The sequence below is a fragment of the Sturnus vulgaris genome, chromosome 6, assembly GCF_052056855.1.
Source record: "Sturnus vulgaris isolate bStuVul1 chromosome 6, bStuVul1.hap1, whole genome shotgun sequence".
Taxonomy (NCBI): domain Eukaryota; kingdom Metazoa; phylum Chordata; class Aves; order Passeriformes; family Sturnidae; genus Sturnus; species Sturnus vulgaris.
The window spans coordinates 10,861,922-10,889,867 of NC_142248.1; the positions used below are offsets into that span (position 1 = coordinate 10,861,922).

Sequence of the window (27,946 nt, forward strand, 5' to 3'; positions counted from 1 at the left end):
AGTTGCAGCAGGAAAACCAGAACACTTTCTGCTCTGACATGAGGAAGAAACTTATCAAACAACTAGGGGCATCTCATACAGGTATTTTCTAGCCCAGGTCCCAGGCTTGACTTTGTAGATAGATGTCAACTCACATAAAGCAGCTAATGCACAAGAACAAATACAGAATTATCTTGTCTATACTGTGTATCCCAGTCTGTGATCAAAATGTATATTTGCATGTGTGAGCCTCGGTAAGTGCAGGATATGAAGAGCTTTCACCTGAAGAAGAAATTACTCTGCATCATTTCATTTTTAGCAAAGAAAAAGGAAGCTTTGAAGGCCTCTGGGGTAACAGGATAATGACTAGGTTTGCATTAAATCATTCCCTTCCTCAGGCTTTTTATGAGTCCTTAGCATCAAAAGGAACAAGACCACTCTACAGTAGAAGAGATGGGCAGAACATCTTTATTATAGAAATTAACTTCTGATGGGATGGAAGAGACTAGAACTGTAAAGTTGCAGTTCATCCACCTGGCTTCCTCGACACAATTTCAGATTTCCCTACTGCTGATGGAATTTTGCTTTTTGATTCTTTTGTGACTGAGAACTGAGAGGACCTGTATGTTTCCATCATCTAGGTAGAAATAGGCCCAAGAGAATGGAATGTTAGCCACGTAAGAGGGGTGAGTTGAGAGCAGAAATACTTAGTACAGTCCTTTTTCTGGCTCTTCTTATTCCTTCCCAAACTAAGGCACAATCTGGTGGTTCTTATGTTTACACAAGATTCTTCATCTATGTAATTTGTGATTATATAGGATGTTTTCTGTCATTCTGAGATGGGAGCATATATTGTTTACATGCTCCCTGCTATGGGATTATCTATAACAAGTAAGATTTTTGGCAAAAAACTACCAGAATTTGGATATGTATTATATTCCACCTCAAATCTGAAACTCTTCTTAGTGCACCTTATTCCAAGCTTGTGATTTAGAAAATATGACTTGCTAGCTTAAAATATGGGAGATACTAAAATGGTTGGGGAGGTGTTCTACATTTCTTGTTTTGTTCTCTTTTTTCTTTTAGAAAACTGCTGGAGAGAGCCAGACAGCCTGAAAATGGCTGAAAAAGCAAACAGTTGAAATCTTTCTTAAATCTTGGTGATAGATTGCCAGGGCAGCATTCTAATATAAAAAATGTGGTGACATAATATGGGACCAAGTTCCATAGCAGAGTGAGGACAAGCATTGATGTTGATCCTAATCCTCCAAGGAATGTCTCTGTTTAGACTTGTTTTGTAACAATAGGATTTAATGACAGCTTTACCCATTTTTTGTTTCCATGAAGCAAAGAGCAGACACATAAGCTTAAGGGTGGTGGGCAGGATGCTGCATATCAAAGTAATGCCAACTTTAATGAGCAGAGGTGCTCTAAAATTGTAATATTGTGGTGAGCTGTGTGATAAAAGTTAACATTGAGCTTGATGAGGCAACCACCAGCTTGGCCTGACTTAGGATTTCTTTGCTGAATATGGTCTGAATTTTCTGGCATTGGAGGCAACTAGAAAAGCACACTTTCAAATCTATAGGATTTAATGGAGATGTCTGTAGAAGCAGGATCCATCTCTAAGTGATGGAAAATACTGTCAATCTCATAGGATTACAGTGGGTGGGAAGCATATGGTATAAGAAATGTCTGATTTTAGATCTGGAAATTTTCTTTTCTTCCTTCTGTCCATACTTACCCCTCTGATGTTAGAGATTGCAGGTGTTTCTTGCATAGCTTGATGACAAAATACTTTGGGGACAGGAAGGTATTTTTGTTTTCTGTGGACATGTACAAAAATTGTGAATTTGTCTGACTAGAGACCTGATAATCTAAGCTCCTTAACCTCAATATTTTGTAACCCGGCATTGTAACAAAAAAGTAGAATTACTGATTTTTTTTCTTGACTCCTATTTATAACAGTATAGCAGCATTAGTTTTGAAGTTTAATTTTAGAACATCAGGATTTTATTAGGTTAAGGGTCTGTGGCTTTCACAGAAATAATACTCCAATAGTGCATGCCCAGAAGACCCCCGTTGCTGTACCTTCCTGGCCAGCACCTTTGAACAACTGCTGTGTTTGGAAATGCTGCTTCATCTGACTCACTTTTTCTTGCTCCACTTTTTCTTTATGTTGGTTGGAAATCTTCCCATGTGAAAGATTACAAAAACAAGGGGCATGTGCAATAGCTCATATATATATATACATATATATATTTTAATACTTGTGGACAAAATGATGTTACAAGTTGTTTGAAAACAACAAAATCACCAATGTCTTCCATTTTGAGATGTGTATAGTTCCATAAGCATTAGTGCTTTGTAGCAAACTGTAGTGCCATGTTAGGATCAGTGCATGAGCCTAGTAGTATTTTTACAATTTCTGAGTGACAAATTTATTAGTAAACAGTGATGATAATGTAATTAACACTAGAAAGGATACAATTAGAAGTGTCACAAACATGGTCTAAACATGCAGTATCCTCCCTTTGACAATGGCAATGCTATCCTTAGAAATGGAACTCATTCACTTAATGGGCTTCATAGAATCATAGTTGACTTTTTGATATTTGTCTGTCTGTCTAACTGTAGTAGTAAGCTAAAGTATGCAAGCATCCATAATTCTCACCTCTACCAGTGCGATTCTTTTCTTTTTAATCTCTGTTGGTGTTTTCTTCGATTTTCAATTTTATTGAACCATTTATTACCCGTCCTGTGATATACTCAGAGAAGTATGAATATGTTAAGGAGTTTGTGTGCATTCTCTATGCATCTCTTACCTTCAGATCATTTACAAAATTCTGTTAAGTAATCTTTTTTTCAGACCTGATTATATGATTATTAGAGCTAGCAAAACATTATCCTCATTGTGTGATAAATTAATAGTTGCAAAATGTGGTGTGCTAATTATGCGTAGAAGACTTTTATCCATTATTGCAGGAATGGGGAACCTTTTTTGGCTGAAGTCCTGTTGAATCTTAAAATAACTTTGGTGGATCCTGCATTTACATACATCTTAATAAGAACATGATAAGGTCAAAGGCTGTTGGAAAACAATGTTGCAGCCTGTATCTGTGCAGCAGGCTGTATCTAGCCAATGGATCAGAGATTCCCCACCCCTGTATTATTGAGAATTCAATATCTTGTATTTTAGCTAACTTCCAGTTTTGCTTTCCAGCTCTAAGCTCAATTTTAATGATTTCTGTCTCTCCCTCTGCTTTTTTCAAGAAGGAAAGTTTAGACCAGGGAAGTGAAATTGATTTAGCACTCAATGGGCAGCTTGGACTGGTCAAATAGGAGACTGGTATAATTCTTGAGATGTGCATTGCTCTGTGGATGGCATCCTCTGATTTCCTAGAAATAAGTCTTGTATTTGATGCCAGTGCTGCTCTTCACCCATTTCTCTCTTTTAGCTTAGAGAGGATACTGCATCTTTTTTTCCTGAGACCTGCCTGTAAATGGCCATTACGGGGAGGGAGGGAATGGGTAGCTTGGTTTTGTAATTTTGGTACGATATATCTTTAAAGTAATTAATGAAGAAGCATGTACTTCCGTGCAATGACAGTAATCCAGGCAGAGTTAATGTATGTAACAGGGAAAAAAACCCCAACAAAACCGACCAAACAACCCTCTGTATCTAATAAATTTCTGAGAAAATTGGATAGGTGGGCCATTTACAGCAGAGCTCTGGGGGACCTGTGCTAAGAGTCAGGCTCAATTCTAAATGGATGTAGCTGTACCATTGAATAAAGTAGTTTAGTGCTTGGGAGAATCAATTGAAAAATACCTCTGAAACTGGAATGCAAAATAGCACAGTATGTAGGGGGAAGAATCCCTGATGCAAACAAAGCCATAAGATGATTTAATAAGAAAATAGAACTTTAGTAGCAATAACTGTTTTGCATGTGATAGTAAATAACTTGCATTAGCAAGGCTGTACAGTAGAGTAAGTGGGTAATAACCAAATAAGTTTGTGGCGCTCTGTGCTGCAGGGTGTTGTGTGAAGAGTCTTCCTGAGAAGAAGGGCGAATTCTTCTTATGTTCCTCTCATTGGAGGGAATTTGGAACTTGAATACTAAGTTAAGGAACTTGATATATATATTAAAAAAAGAAAAATTAGTTTTGCCACATGTCTGAAGCACTGCCAGTGAGTGCTGGGGGAAGGGCAGACAGTTCTCTCTGAAAGGATAGCTGAAGTGTCCCTGTAATTTTTTTCTTTTTTTTGTAGCCTAGCACTTGCTCTATTTCTCTGAGAAACGAAACTTTTTCCAAATACTGTACTGTGAAGAGAACCTGATTCTAAAGTTAGAAACTTTGGTGGTGAGAAGTACTTTCTGTTTTCTTTGTTTATAAAGACCAATCTGAGATAGTCTTTAAATGAAAAAAAAAATTAAAAACATTAGTGAGCACTTGACACTCAAAATATTTGTACATGCCAAGCACAGCTGTAGAACTCTAAAAACGTTACAGCAGAAAATAATTTCAGCTTGCTAAATACTGTTTCAGACCATAATTGATTTCAGTTGATGCCTGAAGTTTTGCAGAGGAAAGTACTGTGAAGCCTCTGGTAACACAAAGGGTTATTGATCTACACCTGTAGATCTGCATCCAACAAATTACTTCAATCAAAGGGTTGCACAGAAGAACCACAGGAGTTGTAAACTTCTCCTATTTGACAGTTTTCAGTGTCTATAGATACAGTATGGCCCAACAGATAGTAATGTATTCTGAAGAGTTTACTTGATCAGAGGTTTAGATCAATCTGGCTGCATTTCTTCTGGAAAGCTGAAGTAATTTATTTAGACTGTGTGTTCCAGCTTAATGGAAGCTTCTTGTTTTTAAAGAATGGGGGTGAAGCACTTTGGCTCTTCATAAATGGATAATGGAACTGTGAGGGCTGTGAGCATTTTTACAGTATAAAGTAACAAGATAAGCATGAGAATGTCTAAATTGGCTAATATGTAATATGCTTATGAAAAGCTAATTGATCTGAAAAAGTGTAATCAGCTTAAATTCCAACTATTGAATTTTTGATAAAATTGGAAGCTGGCCATGGGGACCTTAATTTGATTGCTCTGTGACTACATTAGAGAAATGAGGACTTTACTGTGGTCTGTGGTCAGCAAGTACATTTACATAATAATGAAATTATTATGAAAACAAAGTCACTTTCATGCTTCAGAAGTATGAACTTTGTGGCTGAACAGAATTCTTCAAGGGTATATCCACTCAGAAAAGGGGGGAGGAAATAAAGACTTATGTAGCCAGGCAAGCTATCTACATATACTTTCTAGTTCAGGCTTTCGATAATGATCTGAATTCTGTGGGCTGCTAGACTAGGAATTACTACTCACAGCAACAAAAGGAATTCCTTTGCCTTTCAGCTCTTGTACTATGGCATCACTTTTTCTTCAGCATCCTTGATTTAACAGCTTCTAAACCTAAGTGGAAGCGTTAGGTACTACCACACTTAGGTGTGGTATATCAAAGGTATTATGATCAGTATGGACATTCCTCCTTTAGCAGCACTAAACCCAGATGATACAAATATGTTCTGTTTGTATATGCAGTAGTGCTGCTGCAGAAGGTCTAGACTGTACTCTTGTTGGTACCTTCTGAAACTGAGGGTAATTGTCAAATTGAGGAGAAAAAATAAAGTCTTGCAAAGACTTCTTGATAGTGAGAAGAAATTGTACTGAGCTTGAGGATACTGACGCTTTACATCAAGATTACATTATCAAGAGCTGGCAGTCTGGCTTTTTGGGGACAGGAAAGGAAAAAATACTGAAGCTAGAACAATTTTTGCTGTATAGCAAATCTTAGAAATTACTGTTTCTTGCATCCTTAGGAAACTGGCTGGTCTTCCTCCAAAACTAATAATCCTGCTTGCTGGTCAGGTACAGAGCTGCAGAATGACAGTTCAAGTTAGATTCCACTGGATTTCTTTCACAGAACGATCCAGCATTTTGCCCCTATAGCACCTTGACTGGCACACAAAAGCCAGCAGTTGAACCAGGGTGTCTTGTTCAGCAGTGCAGAACACTAACCGTGGATTCTGATGTCTGTTCCCTTTCAGTCTCTACTCTTCCTCCTGCGTTTTAGAGAAGTGTCAGTGTTCAGGATGTCAGCAGAGCATGTTTCTGTCTCTGAGCCTATGTACCGGGTTATAATAAACACAAAGTCCCAAGACTTTACCCCATCTAAAGATAGAAGGTAACTTTCTGTTCAGTGTGTCCTATGTAAATCCTGTCTGCTTCTCTCCACTTCCCCTCCAAATGAGTGTGTTTGCAGGTCAAATAAAAGGCAGGTAGTTTGTAATGCCTTGGGCATGAAGAACTGCGTGGAGAAACTGAAGGAAAGTGGCACAGGCCCACAAACCAAATCTTAGAGCTAGTATTCTAATTATGCATGATTCAAAATGTCTAGTGTAATGTAGTTATTACCAGTTAATTGAGATATGCATTTATACATAATGAAGCAATAGGAATTAATATACCAATAGCTTGAACTTCCTGCTTTGATTCTCAAATTTTGGGGTTTTTTTAGAGAATGTGCTGCCTCTGTAGAGAAGGGGGCAGAATGTATAGATAGGGACAGAAGCATGGCACCAAAACTATAAATCAGGAACCAGGATCAGCAGAACTCGCCTTTATAACCTCTTGTCAGGTTCATATCACTGTCCTGAGCATGTAAAAAGCAGGGCATGAACTAAGCATGTTTAGAGGCGAGAGGAGGTTTCTCACCTGCTGCAGCTGTAGCAAGGAAAAGGGTGCAGAGTTTCTTACAGTGCAGGGGGACCGACTGGTGGGAAAGAAAAAAAACAAACCCACAAAAAAAATCACCCCAAAACCCAAGCCAAGAAACAAGTAACAGAAACCACAGACTCAAATTGAGTGTAGTATTTGCCAGACAGTAGGTAATAAGTTTGAGTGTGGTGAGAGAAATTATTTGGAGAAGACTGAAATTAAAAAGCACAGTACATATTTTTCAGGTGTTGAATAGCTTTTTAATAGACAGTATTTTCAGGTAACTCTAGCCACATAGGCAGCTGTACTGAAACATACTGGTACCAGCCAGCAATAATGGCATCCGCAGGAATGAACCTGAAAATACTGATAATCTTGTATATTTTTTAAGTTCTTTAAAGAGATTTTTAAAAACAGAAAATGAGATTTGATCACTGAAGGTCTTTATCTTCTGCAACAGAGGTTGCAATTGTCTTTTTTTCTTTATTTCACTTACTAAATAAAAGGGAATTTGGGTGCCATCTTTCTGTAAACTCTTAGTGTGTTCTCTGTAATTCAAGTCTCTTAGTGGATAGTGCAATCTCTGCTGGCAGTTTGAAAATAAAAGAATGTGTGGCATACCCTACATCACTAATACTTTTCCAAGTTTAGACCTGTAATTAAATATGTAGAATACTGGCTTGTTATTTCAGAATTCCATTCTTGTAGCTTAGCTTAATTTTGTGGGCTTAACTTGTGCAGAACACTTCTCCATGTACAGAGGCTCAGTCCTCACTCAAGTAAAAAGAAGTGTCTTGGAGGAAGAAAAGGTATGTCAAGTTAACTCCTGTTCATACTTCATAGCCAACCATTCATAAAGCACTATGTTTTGGGTTTAGAGTGGGAATTGTGGTTTTACCCATTAATGCTCTTTTTAGATATGTAAGGATTGCCAAATGAAGATAGGGATATTATAAGAGAAGAGAACTATTCCATGGTATCACAAGTTAGACTGAGTAAAAGTCTTTGAGCCAACTTCTTCAAGAAACAAGAAAATTTCTAAGACAAATCTAGTCCAGTGGTTTACCATGGTCATTTTTAATTCTTTAGAACACTATGCATGGTTTTAAAGTCTGTTAAATATTTTTTTTTTAATGAGTAAGCCATTGTATCCTTTGTATTTCCCTTCAGTATGACCTGGGGAATAAGCTACTTCAGGATGTCAGTGAAGTTATTTTCCTTTGGAAAAATATAACAGCAAAGGAGAAGTATTAGGTAGAAATTCCTAAAAATTACCTTAGTACTTAATAGGCTAAAGAATACTTATACTGAACGTCTGATAGCATTCTTGCATGAATTAGTGGAGGAAATTATTGGTGTGACTATGAACTGTGTACTCCCATTGCACATGTTTTACATGGTATCAGTGAAAGAATGTCTCCCTGCAAATTCTGATTTTTTCCAAAAGGCAGCTTGCTTTTATATCTATGCATCTTTGAGGATTTCAAGATAATATTTTATTCTTTTGACACTGTAAAGAGGAACTGTTTAAAAATGAACCTGGAAACTCTGCACCTGTATACAAATTTTTTTAGCAATAAAGCAGCACAGGCTGAGAATGCACTAAAACTGGCTGTGTCATCTGTTCAGAAGACAAATTAACCAAATTACTGTACATTCCATTCCACTTCTGAGATGTACTTGCTGTAGCTTTGTCAAAACAACTTGAGCTGAATTCATATATGCTGGGTATCTGCTTTGGGGTCAGCTGTTCCAGCAGACTTCAGGCACAAGAGCACTTGACTTAGACAGCAGCTAAACAAAAACTGTTATTCTGCTCATTCTAAGATGCATAACTTACCAGTTAAGAGCTTCAAGGGCTGTTTTAGAGGGTAGCAGAAATCCTCTATTTCTTGTATTGATTGCCTAAAAATAACAAGGTCCCTCATAAAACTGTTTTATGCATATATTATTGTTTTGATGACTAGATTTATGAAAAAATTCTTCTGTGGTTGGTGGAGGTCAAAGATTCAAAGATTTCAAAGATTGCAGAAATGCAGTCTAAAAATTTACCAGCTATTTTTCAGCACATACTCACTATTTATTTGAATTCATGCTAAGTAATATAATTTGAGGAACCATTTTTTGATGCTTCAAAACAAATGAGGACTGAAGCAAGATGAAGTGATGTTTTTCTTTCTGAAAACTTAATCAAAGGAAAAGAAGTAGCCTTAGGACTCACATAATATTGGCAATGATTTGCACAATATGAATTTCTGAATTTCAGCTTTTATTTGACAAGTTCCTTCTTCACAACTTTAAATGTAATACAAAAATGTAACTGACAGCTTTCTTTATTTTTAGGGATCAACAGTAATGAGTCAAAACAATTTAGCATTATTCATAGTATAGATATAAAGTAGCAAGAATCAGTCTCAATGCAGAAACTGGAATGAAAGAGCAAAATCAAACATTGCTATTTTCAACCACATTTCTAGGACTCATGCAACAACACAAGGAAGTACCTCAATGGTGGTATTAGAATTTGTGAGAGTCCCTCCTCTCCTTGCAGAATGACTGTTGATACTCTATGGTTTTGCTGCCACAATGAACTGAGATCATACACAACTCCCAAACAGAAAGCAGAACAGTGAGCATTAGTACTAGCCTAAGTACCAGCTGCCCACCTAAAACCTCTGAGGTGCCTTACAGTGAGTTTTGTCCCCTCTGCTCCAAACCCATTATGAGTTATTTTATAAATAAGACAAAACACAGAACTGGCAGCAGCAGCACTGAGGTCTGTAACCTGCTGGTCATATATATGGAAAGAAAAGGCAATTTGAATTACTGGAATTAAGCTGATCAAGTAAATAGAATCCTCTCTAGATTAATACAGACAAATACTAAACTTTCCATAAAGTTCATTATTCCTCTACGGAAAAACATTAGCCCTTTAGGCAGCAAAAGGGAGAGGAAAAGGGCCCTTAATCTTCCAAAAACAAGAGTTAGGGATATTCTGTCCCAGTAACAAAGGGTAAATAGTGTTTTCTGCACAATTATTTTCGAAACATTTGGAAATAAGCAGAACCAATTTTCAACCGAGAGAATTTTTTATGAAACAACTTAACTGGCCAATTGAAGGCAACAGGCAAATCATAACTGCAGGAAAGCAGTGCTTCCATGATTGTGCAGAAGACTGTTCCTTGGTTTCATAGCTGATGTTACAGAAAGAAGTGCTCAAATCTGTTCAAGGCAGTTGCTCATAGCCTTTGCTGGTAGAATTTGACTCAGTCCTGTTCCTGGGGCTGCCCAGGCATGTATTGCCCTGTACCTGAAATCCAAAACCTTGTGTTCTGCCTCCATGGTGCCAACCAGACTCATGCACTAAGAACACTGCAGCATCTGTCATGTGTTTATCTGCTGCTTTTGCAGGCAACACACACAAGCAAATGTCAAAACTATTCAGGAGTCCATTTAGCAGTGGCTCACATATCACATGTAGCTAATGAGCCACTTGACCAAAAACTAGCTGCCATTAAAACCAAGGCTGCCATTAACACTGTGTTTGTATTACAAGGTAGGATAAGAGCTTCAGGTCTCTAAGAATATTCAGTTTGTAATGGTGGCTGTTTAATATCATCACCTTGCTAATAATAATAAGTATGTTTTACATAGCTCCAGAAACCTGACTTAAGTATTTTTGGTTTTCCCCCTGAAGTCCTTAGAAAAACCAAACCCACAGTTACACAGCCTCAGAGAGTGACATACTGCATGGGTGAGCTATTCAGTTATCCAAGCATAACTTCAGTATGCCAGGTTTTCAGGTGTTCCCCTGAAGGGATGCACTTCATCATCAGTTCTTTCTACACACAGATCAAGTGACAGATAACACTCAGACCTGGTCTGGTGTATTATTTCTTCGTTATGACCAAACTCAGCAGAGTTGCAGAAACAACTCCAGCAGTTATTGAAAATGGGTATTAGTTGGCATTAACTCTTGCATATCTTGATAGTAGATCATCTGGATCTGTTGAAGAGTTTTGCCATTCTGTTACATAATTATTTTGTTCCAGTTTCTCCAGCTTCCTTATCACTAATTCTATGCGACTATGGAAGTCCACAAGCTTTTCTTTCACCTAGAAAAAAAGAGAAATTAAGAGTGTTAAAATTAGCAAAACCAGTTCTAACAGCACATCTCTGAATGACCTGCACCCCACTTTAAGTGGCTAAAGAGCAGCTCACTTTCAAGATGGGAAAATACAGAGGGCTTGATCTCTATACTGCATGTTTAGTACTGACAAAACCAGCACCCAGATCAGAGGGCTGCACTACAAACTGCACTACTACAAACTGGAGATGGATGAATGTGTGCCAGTACAGCCCTTCCAGGGACATAATGGAAATAACTGTTTAAGGAGATGGAGCTGCTGCAGTTTTACTATGATGAATCTGAACTTTCCTAGTTAACTCAAGTTTTCACACAGCCAGAGACCTTCTTTGATAATATGTTGACAAACTTTCATCATTAGCTTAGAAATACATGTGGACATCATGTCTCAAAAAGCAAAGGCCAGATGCTTGAGCTTGTTCTAGTCAACAAGAAAACTCTCTACAGGCACATAATTTGTGTTTGCAATGAAGTGCTACCGTATTTTTACTTCCATCACATATTTTTACTTCGACTTCAGAAGTTTTACCTGGATAAGATTTTTGCATCAGCCTCACTTGACCTGTAAAAACACTCTGATCTTACAGAAACTGGAAGATGACTCAGAACAAGACCAAACTTAAGAAATGTCAAAGGCCCATTACAAGAGAAACTAAAATCTAAACTCAAACCCAAAGTAAGGAACAAATAAATAAATACTGGGTATGCTGGCTGTCTCCTACACACAATAACTGTATTTGAGCTAAGGCACAGGTAATTAACTAACAACTAGTCAGATAAGAACATCCAATTTGAACACCAAAACAGGAGGGAGGTCCTAGAGTTGTCTCTGAAACTACTAATACTGCCATGATGTTTTGGGCTTACACAGACATAAAAATGTAACTCTTTAAAAATCCCTTTCAAATAAAAAAAATTATATTTTTAAATTCTTCAACAATGACCACACAAGTCGTAATACTTAGGCCAAATCTGTATAAATGATTCTTGGGGGTTGGGTTTTTGCCTTTGCAAGGGATAGAGATAAAAGGACAACAAATTTTTTGCCAAAATTTAGCTAGAACTGGGTGTGTTCTGCAGTTTAGGGGTCTTAGAAAATGTTCCACGTCTCATGTATTAAGTTAGTTATTGTCACATAAGGCAGCATTTTCTCAATCTTGGGCACTTAAAAACTCCACATTTGTATCAATGTTTTTGAATTAATGTCCAAAATTATCAGCAATTTAAAAGCATTTTCCTTTATTGTGGAAATCTTACTTTGTGCATTTGTTCCTTTAAAGTCACGGGTGGAAAATTCACCTTAGAAGCTTCTATAATCCTTTGATTTTTTAAGAGGTAACTGGAAAACAAAAGGGCAAAGGGAAAAAAAAACCACAAGAAAAACAGTTAAAAAATCAATAGTTGCATCATTTAGACAGATGATTTAAGATGATTTTAAAGCAGATACAAGGTTGTTGCCAAAAGTAATAGTTATAAAAATATTCAAAACATAACAATGGTTTTACTTTGGAATCAAGATCCTCTCATCACCAGCTATAAGTAATTTACAGCTTCATTACAATTGAAGAGATCTCAGTATTGCACCCAAGTAAATCTGAAGCCTTACATTACGTGAGGACACTCAAGAGGTGCAAGGCAAATCAAAGGGATTCAAATCAACACAATTTAGACATCAAGGATATTAAAATCCCACACCAATATGCTCAGACAAAAGCCAAACCACTTGTGTTAGGTGTAGGCTACTTGTACAGTAACTTACAACTACCTGTAAAGTCAGTGACCATAAGAATACAGTGCACTCACCAGATGATGCAGTCCTTGAAGAAACAGAACAAGTCTCGGAGATAGGCCAGGTCACTGCCACAAGAATGAAGAATGAAGCCCACGGCCAAGCCACATGAGCGACAGGATAATAAATAATAAGCACTAAAAGAAAGGGAAAAGTGTTCTTAAACAGAAGCTTTTGAAACCACAGATGCTGCATATTTGTGCAAATCTTCCATTCTACTGGGGCAAAATCCAAGGCATAACAACGCCTCCTGCTTAAAAAAATAACATGTGCAAAAACAACATAACCATAAGAAATTGGGCATGTTTTAAAAGAAGGAATCTCTCTAATAAGTGAAGTTGCTATTAAGGAAGAAAACGCACATCTTATCACAAAGTGGTTTAGACAATTTTACTCAAACATGATTTAAGTGATGAAACAATGCATGTGCTAGGTGAAAATTCTTTCTAATAAAACAGATTATTGCCCCATGCAGACAGAGGAGCAAGGAAAAAAGTCAAAAAGAGAGCAACTCTTATATTGAAAAAGTTCCCTGTCCTTAAGGCATCATAAGGACTGGGAACTTTTTAAATATAAGGCATCAGTTATAATAGGTGAAACAGCCTTTAAACATAAACAAGCTAGTGGTTCTGTAAGGCCCCAGATGACATTTTACATTCTTCCCATTAGACTAAATTACCAAATCTTGCTAACTGCAGGTTCATGAATAGGGCAGGACAAGTTTTTAATTGCCATTATTAAGAAATCCCAACCAACCAAAAGCCACCCCTCCCCCAAAAACCAAACCAACCAAAAACCCACCAAACCAAACACAATCTAGATATATTTTAAGTAAGACATCTTTTAGGAAAGAAAAACACCTACATGCTGTCTCCTGCATTTCTCGAATGTTTCTCTCCACTTCTACATAAGAGGTTAGAGCAGCAAAACTTTTAATTTCAAATGAAAACTACATCCCTACAAAAGGTTTCTCTATCCTAAATGCGAAACAGGCACAGAAGTCTCTTGGGAGTTTGCCAGGCCCCTCAGAACCCCCCGCGCACGGCTCTGCCCGCACGATTTACCGGGCGGCCACTCACGGCAGGCCCGAAAGCAGAAACTACGGGAGATACGCACCATCCCAGGAGGGCTCCTTCGAGGCCGACCAACAGCGAGTCCTCCCAGGTCACATCGTTCGTGACTTCTGAGGAGAAAGACAGAGAGATGCGCTGCAACCGAGAGCCCCCGGACCAACCCCAGCCGCGCCGCCGCTGCCCGCCCCGAGGCCCGCGCGGGGCAGCGGCGCGTCCTCGGCACCCGCAGGCCCGGCGAGGCACTCACTGAAGCAGACGAGGACGCTGAGCCCCGGCGGCTCCTGCCCGCACAGCTGCAGCGAGTCGCCCAGCACCGTCCAGCAGCCGCGGCAGTGGAACACGGCGCAATCCTCCGGCAGCGGGCCCTGCCGCCGCGGCGGCGACGCCGGCACCGCGGCCGGCTGCAAGGGAGATGACGGCAGCGGCGACGGCGGCGGCGGTGGTGGTGGCGGTGGCGGCAGGGACGGCGCGGACGCCGACTGCGGGATACAGGCAGTAGCGGCGGGGGCGGCCGCCCGCTCCAGCACAATGGTCCCGACGCGCTGCGGGTCCTTGAACAGCTGTTGCAGCTGCCGCCGCACCGCCATCTCCTCCCGCCGAGCGTTCGGACGCGGGGCCCGCCCTCCAAACCTCGCAATTGGAGCACGGTTGGTACGTCTGCGTGTCCATTGGTCAGCGGATGTGTCAATCCTCGCCGCCCGCGCCTATTGGGCAGAGGGCCACACCGCGCGCGCCTTTCTCTACCGGGAACGCCTCATCGCGCTCGAAAATAAGCACGCGCGGCGGACCGCGTCACCATTGGCGGTTCCCGCTCCCCTTGGGATACGCCCCCTTCTCTGGCCCAGCCAATGGGCTGGCGCGGCGGGCCAGTTTGAACGGCGGGGGCGCCACGAGCGGTGTCGGTTGACGTGCGGCGCGCCGGGCCGCTCGGAGGTGCTGTCATGGCGCTCGCTTCGCTGCAGCCTCTGGAAGCGCTGAAATACGCCGAGCTCCAGCGCATCGCCAAAGCCGCCGGGCTGAGGGCCAACCTTCGGGTGAGGAGGGTTGCGAGGCAACGCTGCCCACGAAGTTCCGGGGTTCCCCCCGTGCCCGGCTATGAGCCGAGGGAACGCGGCCCCGGCCTCCCGGGCCGGTCCCTCCCGCGTCCGGAGCGGCGCTGGCAGCGGCACCGCCTGCGCTGTGCGGCGGTGACTTCGCATGGGCCGCCCCGGGGGCTGTGCTGCCGTCCGGGATGCGGGCAAGCACTCGGGGAGGGGGAGCGCGGGGCTCCGGTGCTCCTCGGCCGTCGAATGGGCCCTGCCGGCCCAGCTGTTCCCCCACGCCCGCATCCCCGCGCTGTTTGCCCCCAGTGGGGATAGCTGCGGTTGGTTGTTTGGCTTGGTTTTGTTTAGTTTTTTCACGACTCGGAGTGGGCGGGGCAGTGACGACGGAGTTGGCTAAGGGAGGAGAGGGCGCGTTTGGCGGTGGCGGTTAAGGGCAGAAGTTTAAGGAAGCGCCAGGGAGGCTGGAGCTCCTGCAGGTGCGTGTGTGACACGGCCTGGCCCCGCCTGGCCAGCCACGGCACAAGTCATACCCAGCCTTAAGTGAAAGAGCTACCGCCTGGGGGGACGAGGCAGCTCCCTGACCTCACAGGACTAAGGGTTGTTCTGGGAATGCTAGTTTTGGGGTGTTTTGGTTGTTTTCATGGTGACCTTTCCACCTAGGTGTTTGAGTCTTTCATAGCCCGAATCAGCGATGGTTTTCAGCGTTATTTTATTACTCTTACTACTGGAGGCATACAAGGGATGAAAAGAATGTTTTGCATGTAGCATGGACAAGACAGAAGCAATTGCAGAAATTTGATACGATTTTAATTCAAGTTCAGCTGCACTGTGAGGCTTAAAACTGTCTCATTCCTTGAACAGTTAACCTCCTGGAAAATAGCTCAGGAGAAGCCTAGGCAGGGAAATTTTGCCTTCGTGCCTCTGTGGAGAATATGCTACATATTTATCTGTGGCCTTAGGCACTTTCTCTAATTGAGTGACTCAAGCAGCGTTCTAGGTCTGTATTATCCTGTTGGATTCAGGAAATGTTCTGCTTCTTTGTTGGATCGGTTTATAGGATGCAGGTTGGGCTTATGTAGCTCTTCTATGACTTAATGGACTGGTTCATGTGTTGTTTTAATTTCTCTTCAGGCAGACAAATTGTTGGAATCATTGAAGAAACATTTTGAGGGGACAAAAGAAGAAAATGAAAATATGGTAACACATAATAAATCAGCTCTTGCTTTTAAGTGATGTAAATCTTAATTTGTAACCCATAGATGGGGCATGTGCTGAAGAGTGTTTTTGACTGCAGTGGGAACTGTAATATAAATATCATTTTCTTCTTAATGCCCTTAGTTTAAAGTACTTATGTACTGATAGAAATAGATATGCTAATGTTCGTTTTGAAGCGGCCTCTATGAGTGAAAGCTGCTTTCCTTCCAGCTGCCAAAATTAACTGTGTCTTTTTCAGCATCAATACAAAACTATTCTCTGTGAACAATAGCATTTCATTTTCACTGAACAGATCTTAATTCTTGCTTGTTTGGCTCCAAACTATTCAGTACCAAATACAAAAATATTTCATTCATTTTGCATGCCTAAATGAAGGGGACTAGATAGTAATTGAAAAGTGTTTTGCATATAGTACAACTTACTTCCACTATAATGAAAACAAGACAGTTGTGCTACTTCCTTTATTTGCCTCTTAGTATTGTGTTGTTTTCTTAACTTTTTATTAAGTTTTCTGTTTATCTGAATTATTTTGTTGAGTGTGGCAATGTTTGTTTTTGAAGCTTTTGATTAAAAAAAATTTGTTTTCTGTTTTTTCTAAAATGCATCTCCCTTTAAGTGCATCCCTTAAAAATCTTCTTTAAAAGCTTGAGGAACTGGTGTAAACCTTGTCAGCTTTCATAAAATTTTCACAAGCAGGAAAGGAGCCCTGTTTCTATTGTTGCAGAGCATTCCACAAATGTGGGAGGGTCATGGCATCATGCAAGTTAGTTTTCAAATACAAAATATTAGGCTTTTATAATCTTATTTAACTGAAATGTGATAAACTAATCATAGGAATTGTTTCAAAGTATCCAAACAATAGGTTTTGATGCTTATGGGAATCTAGATAGTGCCAGTTTCTTGATTACTATGCTGCTACAAGGCATGCTACTGTTTATCCCCTGTGTAAAATACTCTTCTCAATAATGAAATTGGAACTATTCCTGGAGTATTTAATTTATATTTGTGTCGGATGTGTTTCAGTTATAGTATTTTTCTGCTACAGGGTCCTGTAAAGAGTGCATCTGCTTCCATTAAATTGGATGATCTGAGCAATCAGGAGGAAATTATGTCTGATTCACTGTGTTTTATTACAAAAAGACGTGGTAAAGATAATCAGAAAATAATCAGAAAAAAGAGAAACTCCCATGAAGAAACTAATACCAGTGAAGAAACCCCAGTGCTTTCTGATGAGAAACAGGTGATTTGCATTGCATGCTTTTGTGTGCTGACTGTCCTCCCTTTCTCTGAGCATAATTTAAGCACACTTGATTTCTTTTCAATCACCATTTATAGTTTATATATGTGTGTTCATGTGTAGACATGTATAAAAATTCATATGCAAGCATTCTGGTACTGGTCTTCTGTATTTTGTAGCACTGACTTTTGTTTATCTATGTGCTGTCCCATAATAGAGAGACATGACTTGCTAGTCATTGCTTCAAGAAAATAAATTCCTTTAAGAAATATACAATTCCAAACACTTTATCTGAGTGTAAGACTGCTTTTACTAGTTCATTATACTATTCTGAATCTTAGGCTAGTTTCACAATTTATCTAAAATAAGGCTGTTGCTTTTTTGATAGAGAAAAAATTATCAGAAGTTGCACAGTTGCCTAAACCTCATAATTTTTTTTATTGTGAGGGTTGTATGACTGAGGGAGAGAAAGTTTCAAGGTGAGATGGAGGTAGAACTTTATTTTTAGTTACAAGGAGTAGGTAAACTAAGAACTGTCTGAAAGACTTTTACTGAGGTAGAGGAGGGAAATGAGAAAATGAGAGTTAGTCTTTTACTGTTAGAGAATTGTACAGTATGCAAAAATACAACTAAAAAGTACTAAAAAGTAACATCTCCAGTGAATTTATTCTTACTTGCAAATAAGTAACTTTTATCTATAAAGGCAATTTTATACTAAAATGTGAGAGCTATACAGGTCAAAGCTTTCTAATATATCTAAGTTTGTGAAGTAACAGGGTAAGGATTTCCCAGGTTAATTCAGTTTGGACTTGGGAAAATCTCTTGCTGAATTTCCCAGTCCAAGCAGATAGAGCTATGAGGTTAGAGCACAGTGCTCTAGGCTGTATCCAATCTCATATTGAAAACCCTTGAGGATGAAGGCTGTGCACCTCTGGGCAATCTGTTCCACTGACTCACTGTTCTCAGAGCAACAGCCTTTCTTTAGATCCAGTTGGAGCAAACTGGTTTAACAAAGTACGTTTGAACTGCAGGTGCATTCTGAAATGAAAGAAAATGAAGTGCCTCAGGGTGAGCAGAAAAAGGGACAGAAGGTATTACAAAACAGCAACCAAATAACTGAAGAGAGAGCTGTTGAGAATCCAGGGATGGGTACTGGACAGAAGAAACAAGCAGAGAAGACTTCTACTAAAGGCAGGGGAGAACAACGTAAGTAGAAAATTGGATAAAAGTAACTTGAATTTATGCTACTTAGAATAACGAAAAGATAATTTTTATTGTGTTTTCAAAGGTTTTTGTGGCATGTCTGTAGATTGGTACCTTGTTTTGGGGATACCAGAAAATTGGTCTAGTTTGAGTTTGTGTTACTTGTTTAACATATTGTAACACAAATCCACAAATTCTGCAGTGTAGGAATTTTGCTGGCTTTGACTTCAGAACCCTTAGTGAAGGGATTCTCAGAGATCTGAGTGTATTTGAATTTTACACTTCCAAAAGGATTAGTGTCTTAGAATATCCTTGAGGTGTTATTTGGCCTCTAAGAGGTGGCAAGAAAGGGAGAACTTGCTTCCTCATGCTTCATTTGCCTTTTTCTATAGGCAAACAGTTTTAACTTTTCCTTTCTAGGAGTAAAATTAGCACAAAAGAATATAGAATCCTTTATCACTTGTTTGAACTACCTCAGAGTATCTGAATATATTCCACTGGATCACTTTTTCATCTGGTGGCATTTTTAGTCCTTCAAACATGATGCCACTGAAAGTATGAATTAATTTATCCCCCACTGCTTTGTGTATGTAGCTGACATGAAGAAATGAGTTTGTCTACCCAGTCTGATAATACCTTGATATTTGGGGTCTGTCAAGTGAGATACACACCTGCATTTGCTGTTAGGCTCAGTGTATGTAGTTTGTAAGCTTATTGTAGAGATCCTTGTTGCTCCATAGAATTTACAAGGACAATCTTATGGGAGACCACCAATAATTTTGAACTAATTCAAGAATGTGGGTTTTTCTTTTAAAAACAAAAGCAATAAGGTATGTGGAGGATGCTTGGGTTGAGGCAGCACTCATCCTGACAGCTGGTACAGTGCTCATCTTCCTATAGCTGTAGTAACAAGTGTTTGCATTAATATGGACAAATTGATTTTCCAACAATTATTTTTAACCTCATACCATTATTTGTTTCCAATAAGGATTTCTTTCAATATATTGAGGTCATCTAAGTTTACTTTTGACAGGATGTGAATGACCAGAAATGCAAGTGTTTGCTGTTCATATACAAATGTTGAACTTAATGTAAAGTCTTTACCAGATTTTTTTTTCTTGAGAAAATAATCACTAAAATGTGAGCATGAGCTTATTACTATACCTGAGAGCAAAGATGACAAAAATAACTTGAACTCTGTATGTAAATAAGGCAGTGGCAGAAAAGTTGGTCAAAAGGTATTTTATTTCTTCTTTAGTACCAACATTTAAAAAACACAAATCCAAGGCCTGTGAATTTAAAGTTTTTATTTACCACAAGCACAATTCTCTTGTAAACTTTCCCTGAAAAATTTTTACTATCCTAAGATGCCAACCCAATATGACTTTAGGATTCATGCTGGGCTTGTGGTTTGTCAAGATATGTTACTACTGGCAAACCAATTAAAATACTTTTGAGAGACATAGAACATAGCTATTCCAGCTGGTTTTATTTCTCAAAACCTACACCCACTTTGAGGAGAAAAATGTGTTCTGAAACAAATCTGGAACAATATTTAAAATTTCTATGATTACTTTAAATAATCTTCCAGGAGTTGTAATGATTTTTGTCTAATCTTACTGTATCAGGTAATGCTCATCCTGCAGGAGGGAAGATCCCTGTACGTGCAGGCTGTGCCTCTAGGTCTGCAAGAATGGGAATGACAACTACTACACCAAGTAAGAAAACCTACCATCTTTAGAAAGAGATGTGCTCACTCTGTGTAGACTTGACTTAGTTTTTTTACAACTCAAATTTCTATTTCTGCTTAAATAAAATAATATTCTCTCTTTAAAAAGCAAGCAAACAAAGCAAATTTCCCAAATGTTACGTTTCAAGGTGCCTATTCCAGCTTGTAAATTCATGGTAATTAATGACTGGCATGTATGTTAAAAAACTGGTTTATTGAACATATTGGTGACTTTTTGATACAATACTTGCACTGATGATTTTCAAAGAATAGGAACACATACATGCTATTACTCCTGCTGGTTTAGTTTTCACTTTATAAATATGGTTGTGCTGTACTACTATACATGAGCTCATGTTCATCACTTCTTAAAATGTGTTAAATCATCTCAAATGTAGAAGTATTTGTTATCTTTAACTGCAGATTTTGGGGGTTGGGTTAGATGGTCTTTAAACCATGATTCTATAGTCCTCCAGATTACCTGGTAATGAGCCATGTAGCTGGTGAAATAGATTCTTTTGGTCCTGTGTCTACAGCCTTAATTAAAGGGATGTGTTGACTTCTTTGAGCCCATAACAATAGATGTCACAAAATACTCCTATCAAGTACTAAACTTCCTTAGAACCATATCAGACCTGTGAATCTTCTTATCTTTGGAACTCCTTAGACTTTAAAAAGTTGCACCAGGCTCAGTTCGAGAAAATGGAATCTATTGCTGACTACATTGAGAGGAAAAAAAAACTGAATGAACATTGCAGCGCAGTCAAGGTAAGAGATGAGACAGGAAGATACCCATTGCTGGCATATTCATTTATTTCCAGTGCCTTTCTGTCAAAATCCTACCAGGTCTCTTTAGATCAGCAAGTAGCTGGTCATGTGACCATGCAGTGCAATGTTATAACCAATGAAATTTAACTGTAGTTCTACATAACTAGTTATATATAGTTATTTGTACATAACTTATATGATTGTAGGAGTTTTTACATGTTAACAGTGTACAGAAGTAGAAACCAACAACTACCTTGTTTTTGAGTAAAAATAATTGTCACGATTACTTTTGTGAAAGATCTCCTAGAACTGTTGTTTACAATTGTTTAAATTGCTGCAAAACTTAACCAAGGGGGTATTTTTCAAATTGAAGAATTAAATATTAAGTTTCTCTTTTGTATCTGAACAATCATCCCATGGCTGCATGTGATTTTCTTTAAAAATACATGCAGTATGTGCTGTTCTCAGTTCCTGTATTTCAGCCTCACATGGGTGAAAAAAGCTGCTAACAGGGCCTCTCACAAAATGCAGTAGAGCCTAAACAAACGACAGCAATGTATCAATGAATGTATGAATGAATATGTCAATGGCCATAGAATTCTTCAGGTCAGTTACTCTAGCACTGACATGTCCATATCAAGCAGTAACAATGAATGAAACTCCTGAACACGACATTAAAAAAAATAAATGATCTATATTGTGTCAATGTATACTTCAGACAAATTACTATTTGCAGGTGTTGGCCAGAAAATCAAATCCCTTAAGAGCATCAGAAAAAGACACTCCACATTCTAAGGTATGTGTGTCAGGCCAATTTAATAATAGTAAAAATACTTATATTTAAAATATACTTTTAAAGAGGAAAAAAAAAAGGGGAGAAAACTGAACAGGCCATATGCTTCTAATTCATTGGGTATTTTCCCTTCCTCTTTGCTGCTGTGTAGATAAATTTTCAGCAGAGTCTGGTAACTCAGAATTTGCTTTTCTCTAGAAACAAGCCAGTGGCAAAAGATTTTTATTCAGCCCAAATCCAGAAAGAGGCAGATTCTGCAGCGTTGGCACTCCTAGCAACCTCCGGCGCTCACCACGCAATTCTCTGAATGCTGCAACTCGGAGTATTTTACCCCAGAAATCTTCATTTCTTCCTTCTGTTCTTTCAACATCCAAAATGAATGTCAGGTAAAAAGAACAAACCAAAGCTACCAGCCAGCTCTTTGATGTGATACACGTGAAATAATCAACACTGACTGTGACTTTTGCTACATTATTTCTCTTCCAAACATGAGCTATTCAAGACTAATTCCGATTACTAACTTTCAGCTTGGTTTTGTGTGTGGTTTAAGCCTCACTGTACTGTTACTGTCTTCATTCTTCATTTTTATGTCTGTTAGAAGAATCTCAAATCCTGGCCTTCATTTTGCTAAAGCCAAATGATGCAAAATCAAGCAAATTATTTTTCTTCTGTTATTGTGTGTTAGGTTTTCTATTTTGCCAGGCAACCTAATAGTTTCTGTTTATCTGAATTAATTTATCTGTAAATTTTTTAAAATCAGAACTTTCTTCAGTATTCCCAGGTGAGTCTTGCAATGGTTTTAGGTTCTTTTCTTTTGTCCTCTACTTTCCCTCCCCTTTAGTGTCACAGCAGAGGTCCTCTTGTGATGGACCACTATAAACAGACCATTTCTAGGAGATGGGAACCAAGCTGGCACCACAAGTCATGAAGAATTGCTAAATGAATGAACTCCTACTCAGTGCTATTTATTATACCTTGTCTCATTTCCTTTTAGAACATCATGTATATGTCATCATTCCTCCACAATAATCTAATTCTGTTAGTGTTAATGCTTCCTGAACTTCTGTTATCAGCATGTTTTATTTGCTTCTTAATAATTTTCCTAAAGTCTTGATTAATAAACATCTTGAAGGAATTGAAAGGACATCCTTTATGGTATCCTATTGATACATATTCTTTTGCTTGGATTTCTAGTGAAAGCCTTTATTTTTACTATTTCTTTGTTGATTTCTAACTATTATATTAATTTTGACTTTAATTAGTTTCCTAAACTTTCCACAGTGACTGAAGTTCTGATTAGACATTCTTCCTTTGCTAACAATACATGGTTGTTTGCAGGCCTTGGTTGTGTTACTTTCACTGGTGACCTTCACTTTTCAACTTTTGCATGCTAAGATCATGGCTGCTGGGGCTTTTTTTTTTGTCCCTGACTAAAGTGCATGTGGGATTGTTGTTTTTAAGTCAGATAATGCAGTTTCTTTTATTGGTGTCTGATAATATAAAATTATGTGACTTTGGAATGCAAGTTCTGCTGTTCAAAGGTCAAAATCAAGTTTATAAACTTAGCGGCCTTGTTTTTACTTTAAATGTCCTCTTTTTGATTTCAATAGATCACAAATGTAAAAAATGCACTGCCTCTAGTGTCCTCTTGGATGTCTTCATTGCAGCCCTAATTGTCTGCTAGCAATACGTGAACTAAAACTTTACTTACAGAATTGGCTTCAGACATTCCATTCGTCCAAAGTTGCACTCTGGACCTTGCATGCTGTACTTCCTCATAAATTTGCTTGCCCACAGAAACAGCTTTTTCACTATTTACTCAGTCATTCTAGGTCTTGCACTCTTATGGCTTATTCTCAGTACCTTTTTGCAAGGTTTTGAATTTTATGCATGTACACATATATAAGTAATCATAGGTACTCATTAAAAATGTATATATACACATATACATGTGTAAGAATGTATGTGTCTTGGTGTGCAGGTAATCTGCATGTTTCAAAATTTTCAGCTTGTAGGTCTTTGACGTCTAGCATTCTGTTAGTTGTCTTTCAGTTTTTCTTAAATTGAATTTTAAAACTAACAAAATATGCAATGCTTTACTACAGAATCCAGATCTAAAGTAAATCATACTTGTTGGTGAATAAATCTACTACCTTATTGCATCCAAATATATTTGCTTTTCAAAACAACAAGAAGGTCAGTTCTTTGTAGTTTCTAATATTACTTACTGCTATTGACACTGGCTTGTGTTATACCAGCAAGGTATTTTATTACATTTTTTGTATGAGCTGTGAACATCTTTCACAGCTAACTAAATCTTTCTATTTGTAATAAAAGTAGAATGCAGAGTCTTCCATATTCTGGCACATTGCTTCACATTCCTTGTGGGTGACTAAATTTGTCTTCATATTTCTAAAACCTTTCAGGTTCTCGGAAGCCACAAAAGATAATGAGCACAAACGCTCCCTTACCAAGACTCCATCTAGAATGTCTCCCTACATGGAGATCTGCACACCTGACACTCAAAAGAGCTGCAAACTAAGAAGTCAGAAGAACAGTAAGGGAAATGCAAGAAACAATGATTTGACTGCATCAAAGGGTAAAGTGGATGGTGAATATTTGGCTCTTTCAGATCAAGACTTTTGTCTTCCTGAATTACTGTGCAAGCTTTTAACAACCAAATGTCATGTAGACCCAGGTTTTTATTTAATTCTCTAATTTATGACTGGTTCTCCAGAAACTGCAGAATCAGTAGTTTTTGTTTCCTTTGTTTTCCAGTGGTTTGACTAAAAGGTTTAGATGCCATGACTTAAACCTGTGGTATCTAGCTACCTACAGTAAAGAGGATAGAAAATCTTCTAGACCTTAAGGACTACATAGCAAAAGATTCATATAGCAGATACAGGGACACCTTATCTGTACAGAGAGAAATTCCTTACACCTTCTCAGAGGTCTCATTCTCCTTGTGGAGTTAGCATGCGTCAGGCTTCTAGCTGTGCTTTAGGACAACCAGTTATTAGCCTCTGCACCCTGATCAACTCAGGAACTAAAATTAAGAAAAATCAGAAGTCTTCTGATTACTGACAATCTCTGCAGCAGCACAGCTCTGCTATCCAGTCATTGACACCCTTAGCATCACAGGAATATTTGCACAGGTCAAGAACCCAGAGCTTCCTGGTTTGCTATATAATAATACTGATGTTTTTAAGGGGCAAGCAAAGTTCCATGCTGATCTGAAGCTGACCTGTTACAAAAGAATGCTTCTTTAGCATGAAAAAACACTTGGTTCCAAAGGGGCATAGAAGAAATACAATTTGCCTTGAAGGACTAGAAAAACACATGGATCTGTATAGAGATTTGATAGTATAATCATAACTGAAGGGCCAGTACCCTACAGCTCTTGCCCTCCCTATTTCAAGGCAGCTGTGTGCAATTCTATCTTCAGAGGTAGCAGCTGGGGCATTTAATGGCTCTTTGGTCTTGATAATTGTCATGTGGTCTTCCCGTGTACATTGATGCTCTTGCTACTCTAATTATGGTATCCTGATGCTTTTTGTAGTTCTTACCCCGTTCAAGTTTGGAGCCCAATCTGCAGAACCCACGAGTGGAAAGAAGACATTTGATCTCAAAGCAAGTCTCTCTCGGCCCCTTCGGTATCAGCCACACAAAGGTACTGTGACCCTGTGCAGTGTGTGCTGGGCACAGCCCTCACACTCAGCTGCTCCTGCAGGGCTGCTTTGATACAAACAGTGAGAGCAAAGTTTACAGTCTCTTCTCTTGTCCCTTTTCCTTTCTCTCTGGGTTCCCACACAGTCTGATGTTAAATTTCTTCATAATATATGCGTTAATACCCTCCCTACTGAAGATTAGGATTTTATGACCAAAAGCCCATAAATACAAGAATAAATATCCTTGTATTCCACTGAATAGTACAGGAAATATGAAACATTCCTTACACAATGGAGGTGAGTTTTTTAAATCTCATGTGAGAAGCTGAACTTTGCATGGTGAGTGTTACTTCTAAGTAAAGTTACCTGTTACTACTTACAGATGAGCTACTTGTAGGGAATGGCCTGGTGAAACTGATCATACAGCTTAGAGGCATTCGTTATAAGAAGTTAAGCACACAATTACTAAATTATTAAACTAGTCTCTCTTTTTCCCTTAAATTGTAGGACGACTAAAACCATGGGGAGAATTTAAAGAAAATGCTGTTCTCGGTAGGTCTGGTGGCAGCAATATCTGTTCACATAAGAAAGATTACAAACAGCCACGTCTCCAGACAAGGTTAGTATACCACGTCTTTTTATAGATAGTGGTACTTAAAATAATATGATGATTCATTCTTAATAGGATTTAAATGTAGTTTAGGAAAAAATACTTTTGTATTAAAGCCATTCTTCCTTCCAATGACTGTTCAATCTCAGGAAGGCCAACGAAAGGCTGCACTGAATTTGTTAGACTTCTTTTCCATGAACAGTATCAGTTCCAGAGTTTGGAGATTTACTTTCATCTTGGAAGAAGCTGTCAATATAGACATGCTGTTACCTATGTAACAGAGTGCATGTAACAGACCTGCATGCCTGAGCAGAAGTATTTGCCTGCATTTTTGGGTTTGGTCCATAACAGTACTGTTATCTCTGCCTATGGCAAAGGCAGCACAGTGATTAAATTCGTGTTAGGCCGTGGTCATTTTCAGATTCCTTTGGTTGTTTGTGTCTCTACCTTTAATGGAACTTGACATGGTCTCTTTTTTTTTTTTTTCCCCTCTAGGGAAGAAAGGCGTGAGTCACTGGAGCAGGACAGAAAGAAGAAAAGGGCTCGTGCTCTTGGAAAACGTAGAGGCCTATCTGCGTGCTAGGATGAATAAAAAGTATCCAAGACATCACTGTAAATACTATTCCTGTTGTGTAAAGGCTTGTGCTGTCTCTGTATGGTTCACGTTGCTTTTAGCTAGTGGAATCCAGAAAGCAATTAATGAGACCTTGCAATGTGCTCTGAGCATAATGTTTCTGTGATTAGCTTCTCCACTCAGATGAGAGTTCTAAACTTTCAGGGGCTTAGAACTCTCTTGTTGCTTCATAATGTTTTCATTTAACTAATTCACTTGATTAAAAGATGTTAAAGAAGAAAATGTAAATGGAAAAAAGATGCTCAAGAAGCCTTCTTGCAACTTAGGATAGACTTGTGCATCAGAATGCACTTGTTGTGTGCTAGAGTGCAGGCATTAGATAGCAAGTTTCAAAATGTTCTAGTGTTCAAAGTGACAGGAGTTGGAAGTACCTGCTTGCCCTGTTCTCCAGATCAATCCTTATATTGTCTATTACAGCAATTTTTCAGCATTTCTAACTGCATGCTTATGAAAAAGAAAATTTCAAAGAGAAGAAAAAATATGCAAGCTCTCTGGCAAACTAATGCATAACGTAATTGTAAACTACCTTTTTGAAAAAAGTCACAACTGAATTTACAAATTACCAACTGAATGCTCTGAGTTAAGGTTTTGTACCTTTCTATAGTAAATAGATGTTAAAATTCTCTTGCTTTTCATCTCTAAGATGCTTAAAAGAGGTTATAATTGTGTTGAGGTACATTCAATACCTTGGTTTTAAAAGCAGTTGTTATTTTACATTTAAAAAACCCACAGGAAAGTTGTCTGGATTTGTTAGGGACAGAAGTAGAGAGGTAATATAGCAGTTGTAATCTCAGTTGTAGAGCAAGTAAGTGTTTCACTGAATTTAGTGTCCCATCAGATATATGCTGCAATGTCAAGAAAAAGCAATTTTTTTTTTTATAAATGTTACAGGGGAAATAAATATTTTGTATATGTCCTGTTTATCACTGGCTCTATCATTTAGTATGCTATGTATAACTGCTGTGGCACTGTTTTTGTTCACACTTGTATTTACTGCAGTGTTTTCCTGTGCCAAGTATTCCTCACCTGCCTCTCACTCCCTGAAAGATGTTTGCTCTGGTATCTTTAGAAACAATAACCCTCATTCTTCTTCTACAATTAAGCTGTTGAATTCTGTGCAAAAGGAAAATGATAGTACAAGATCCTGCTTCATTGTGTTCTCTTCCATATAAAATACAGGTACATTTAATATTGCTACAGTATACTTAAACAAGGTCACTGTGGAGGTCAGTGCTTCACATTACTTAAATTTATGACAGCTGAAACA

At 38.7% G+C, this 27,946-nt stretch overlaps 2 protein-coding genes across 4 annotated transcripts; one reads left to right on the top strand and one right to left on the bottom strand.

Annotated features, from left to right (window-relative positions):
• Nucleotides 1-526: 526 nt before the first annotated feature.
• On the top strand, nucleotides 527-27,821 carry NUSAP1 (nucleolar and spindle associated protein 1). 3 transcript variants are annotated; one of them, XM_088166960.1, is made up of 12 exons: nucleotides 527-665; nucleotides 15,954-16,019; nucleotides 17,083-17,277; nucleotides 18,306-18,480; nucleotides 20,106-20,195; nucleotides 20,874-20,974; nucleotides 21,711-21,770; nucleotides 21,966-22,153; nucleotides 24,194-24,378; nucleotides 25,327-25,437; nucleotides 25,943-26,054; nucleotides 26,541-27,821. In XM_088166960.1, exons 2-12 carry the CDS (start codon nucleotides 16,017-16,019, stop codon nucleotides 26,626-26,628), a joined length of 1,308 nt encoding a protein of 435 aa, XP_088023086.1. In that variant the 5' UTR covers nucleotides 527-665; nucleotides 15,954-16,016; the 3' UTR covers nucleotides 26,629-27,821. The 3 variants fall into 3 exon arrangements, with proteins under 3 accessions (XP_088023086.1, XP_014724723.2, XP_088023085.1); XM_014869237.2 differs by lacking the exon at nucleotides 527-665 and adding an exon at nucleotides 14,512-14,813 and having other exon boundaries at nucleotides 24,194-24,366; XM_088166959.1 differs by lacking the exon at nucleotides 527-665 and adding an exon at nucleotides 14,546-14,813.
• Nucleotides 9,019-14,397, bottom strand: OIP5 (Opa interacting protein 5). The gene is made up of 5 exons (XM_014869193.2): nucleotides 14,027-14,397; nucleotides 13,823-13,889; nucleotides 12,721-12,843; nucleotides 12,175-12,256; nucleotides 9,019-10,885 (listed from the first exon to the last, which is right to left on the bottom strand). The coding sequence occupies exons 1-5, from the start codon at nucleotides 14,364-14,366 to the stop codon at nucleotides 10,730-10,732; spliced, it is 768 nt and encodes a 255-aa protein (XP_014724679.1). The 5' UTR covers nucleotides 14,367-14,397; the 3' UTR covers nucleotides 9,019-10,729.
• Nucleotides 27,822-27,946: the final 125 nt, after the last annotated feature.

Coding starts and splice junctions, on each gene's coding strand:
- OIP5 (XM_014869193.2), bottom strand. CDS start 14,366: ATGGCGGTGCGGCGGCAGCTGCAACAGCTGTTCAAGGACCCGCAGCGC. Junction 12,844..13,822: donor GAAGGAGCCCTCCTGGGATG/GTGCGTATCTCC, acceptor CCTTTCTTTTAG/TGCTTATTATTTATTATCCT. Junction 12,257..12,720: donor TTCAAGGACTGCATCATCTG/GTGAGTGCACTG, acceptor TTTGTTTTCCAG/TTACCTCTTAAAAAATCAAA.
- NUSAP1 (XM_088166959.1), top strand. CDS start 14,721: ATGGCGCTCGCTTCGCTGCAGCCTCTGGAAGCGCTGAAATACGCCGAG. Junction 21,771..21,965: donor AAGACACTCCACATTCTAAG/GTATGTGTGTCA, acceptor GCTTTTCTCTAG/AAACAAGCCAGTGGCAAAAG. Junction 24,379..25,326: donor ATCAAAGGGTAAAGTGGATG/GTGAATATTTGG, acceptor TGCTTTTTGTAG/TTCTTACCCCGTTCAAGTTT.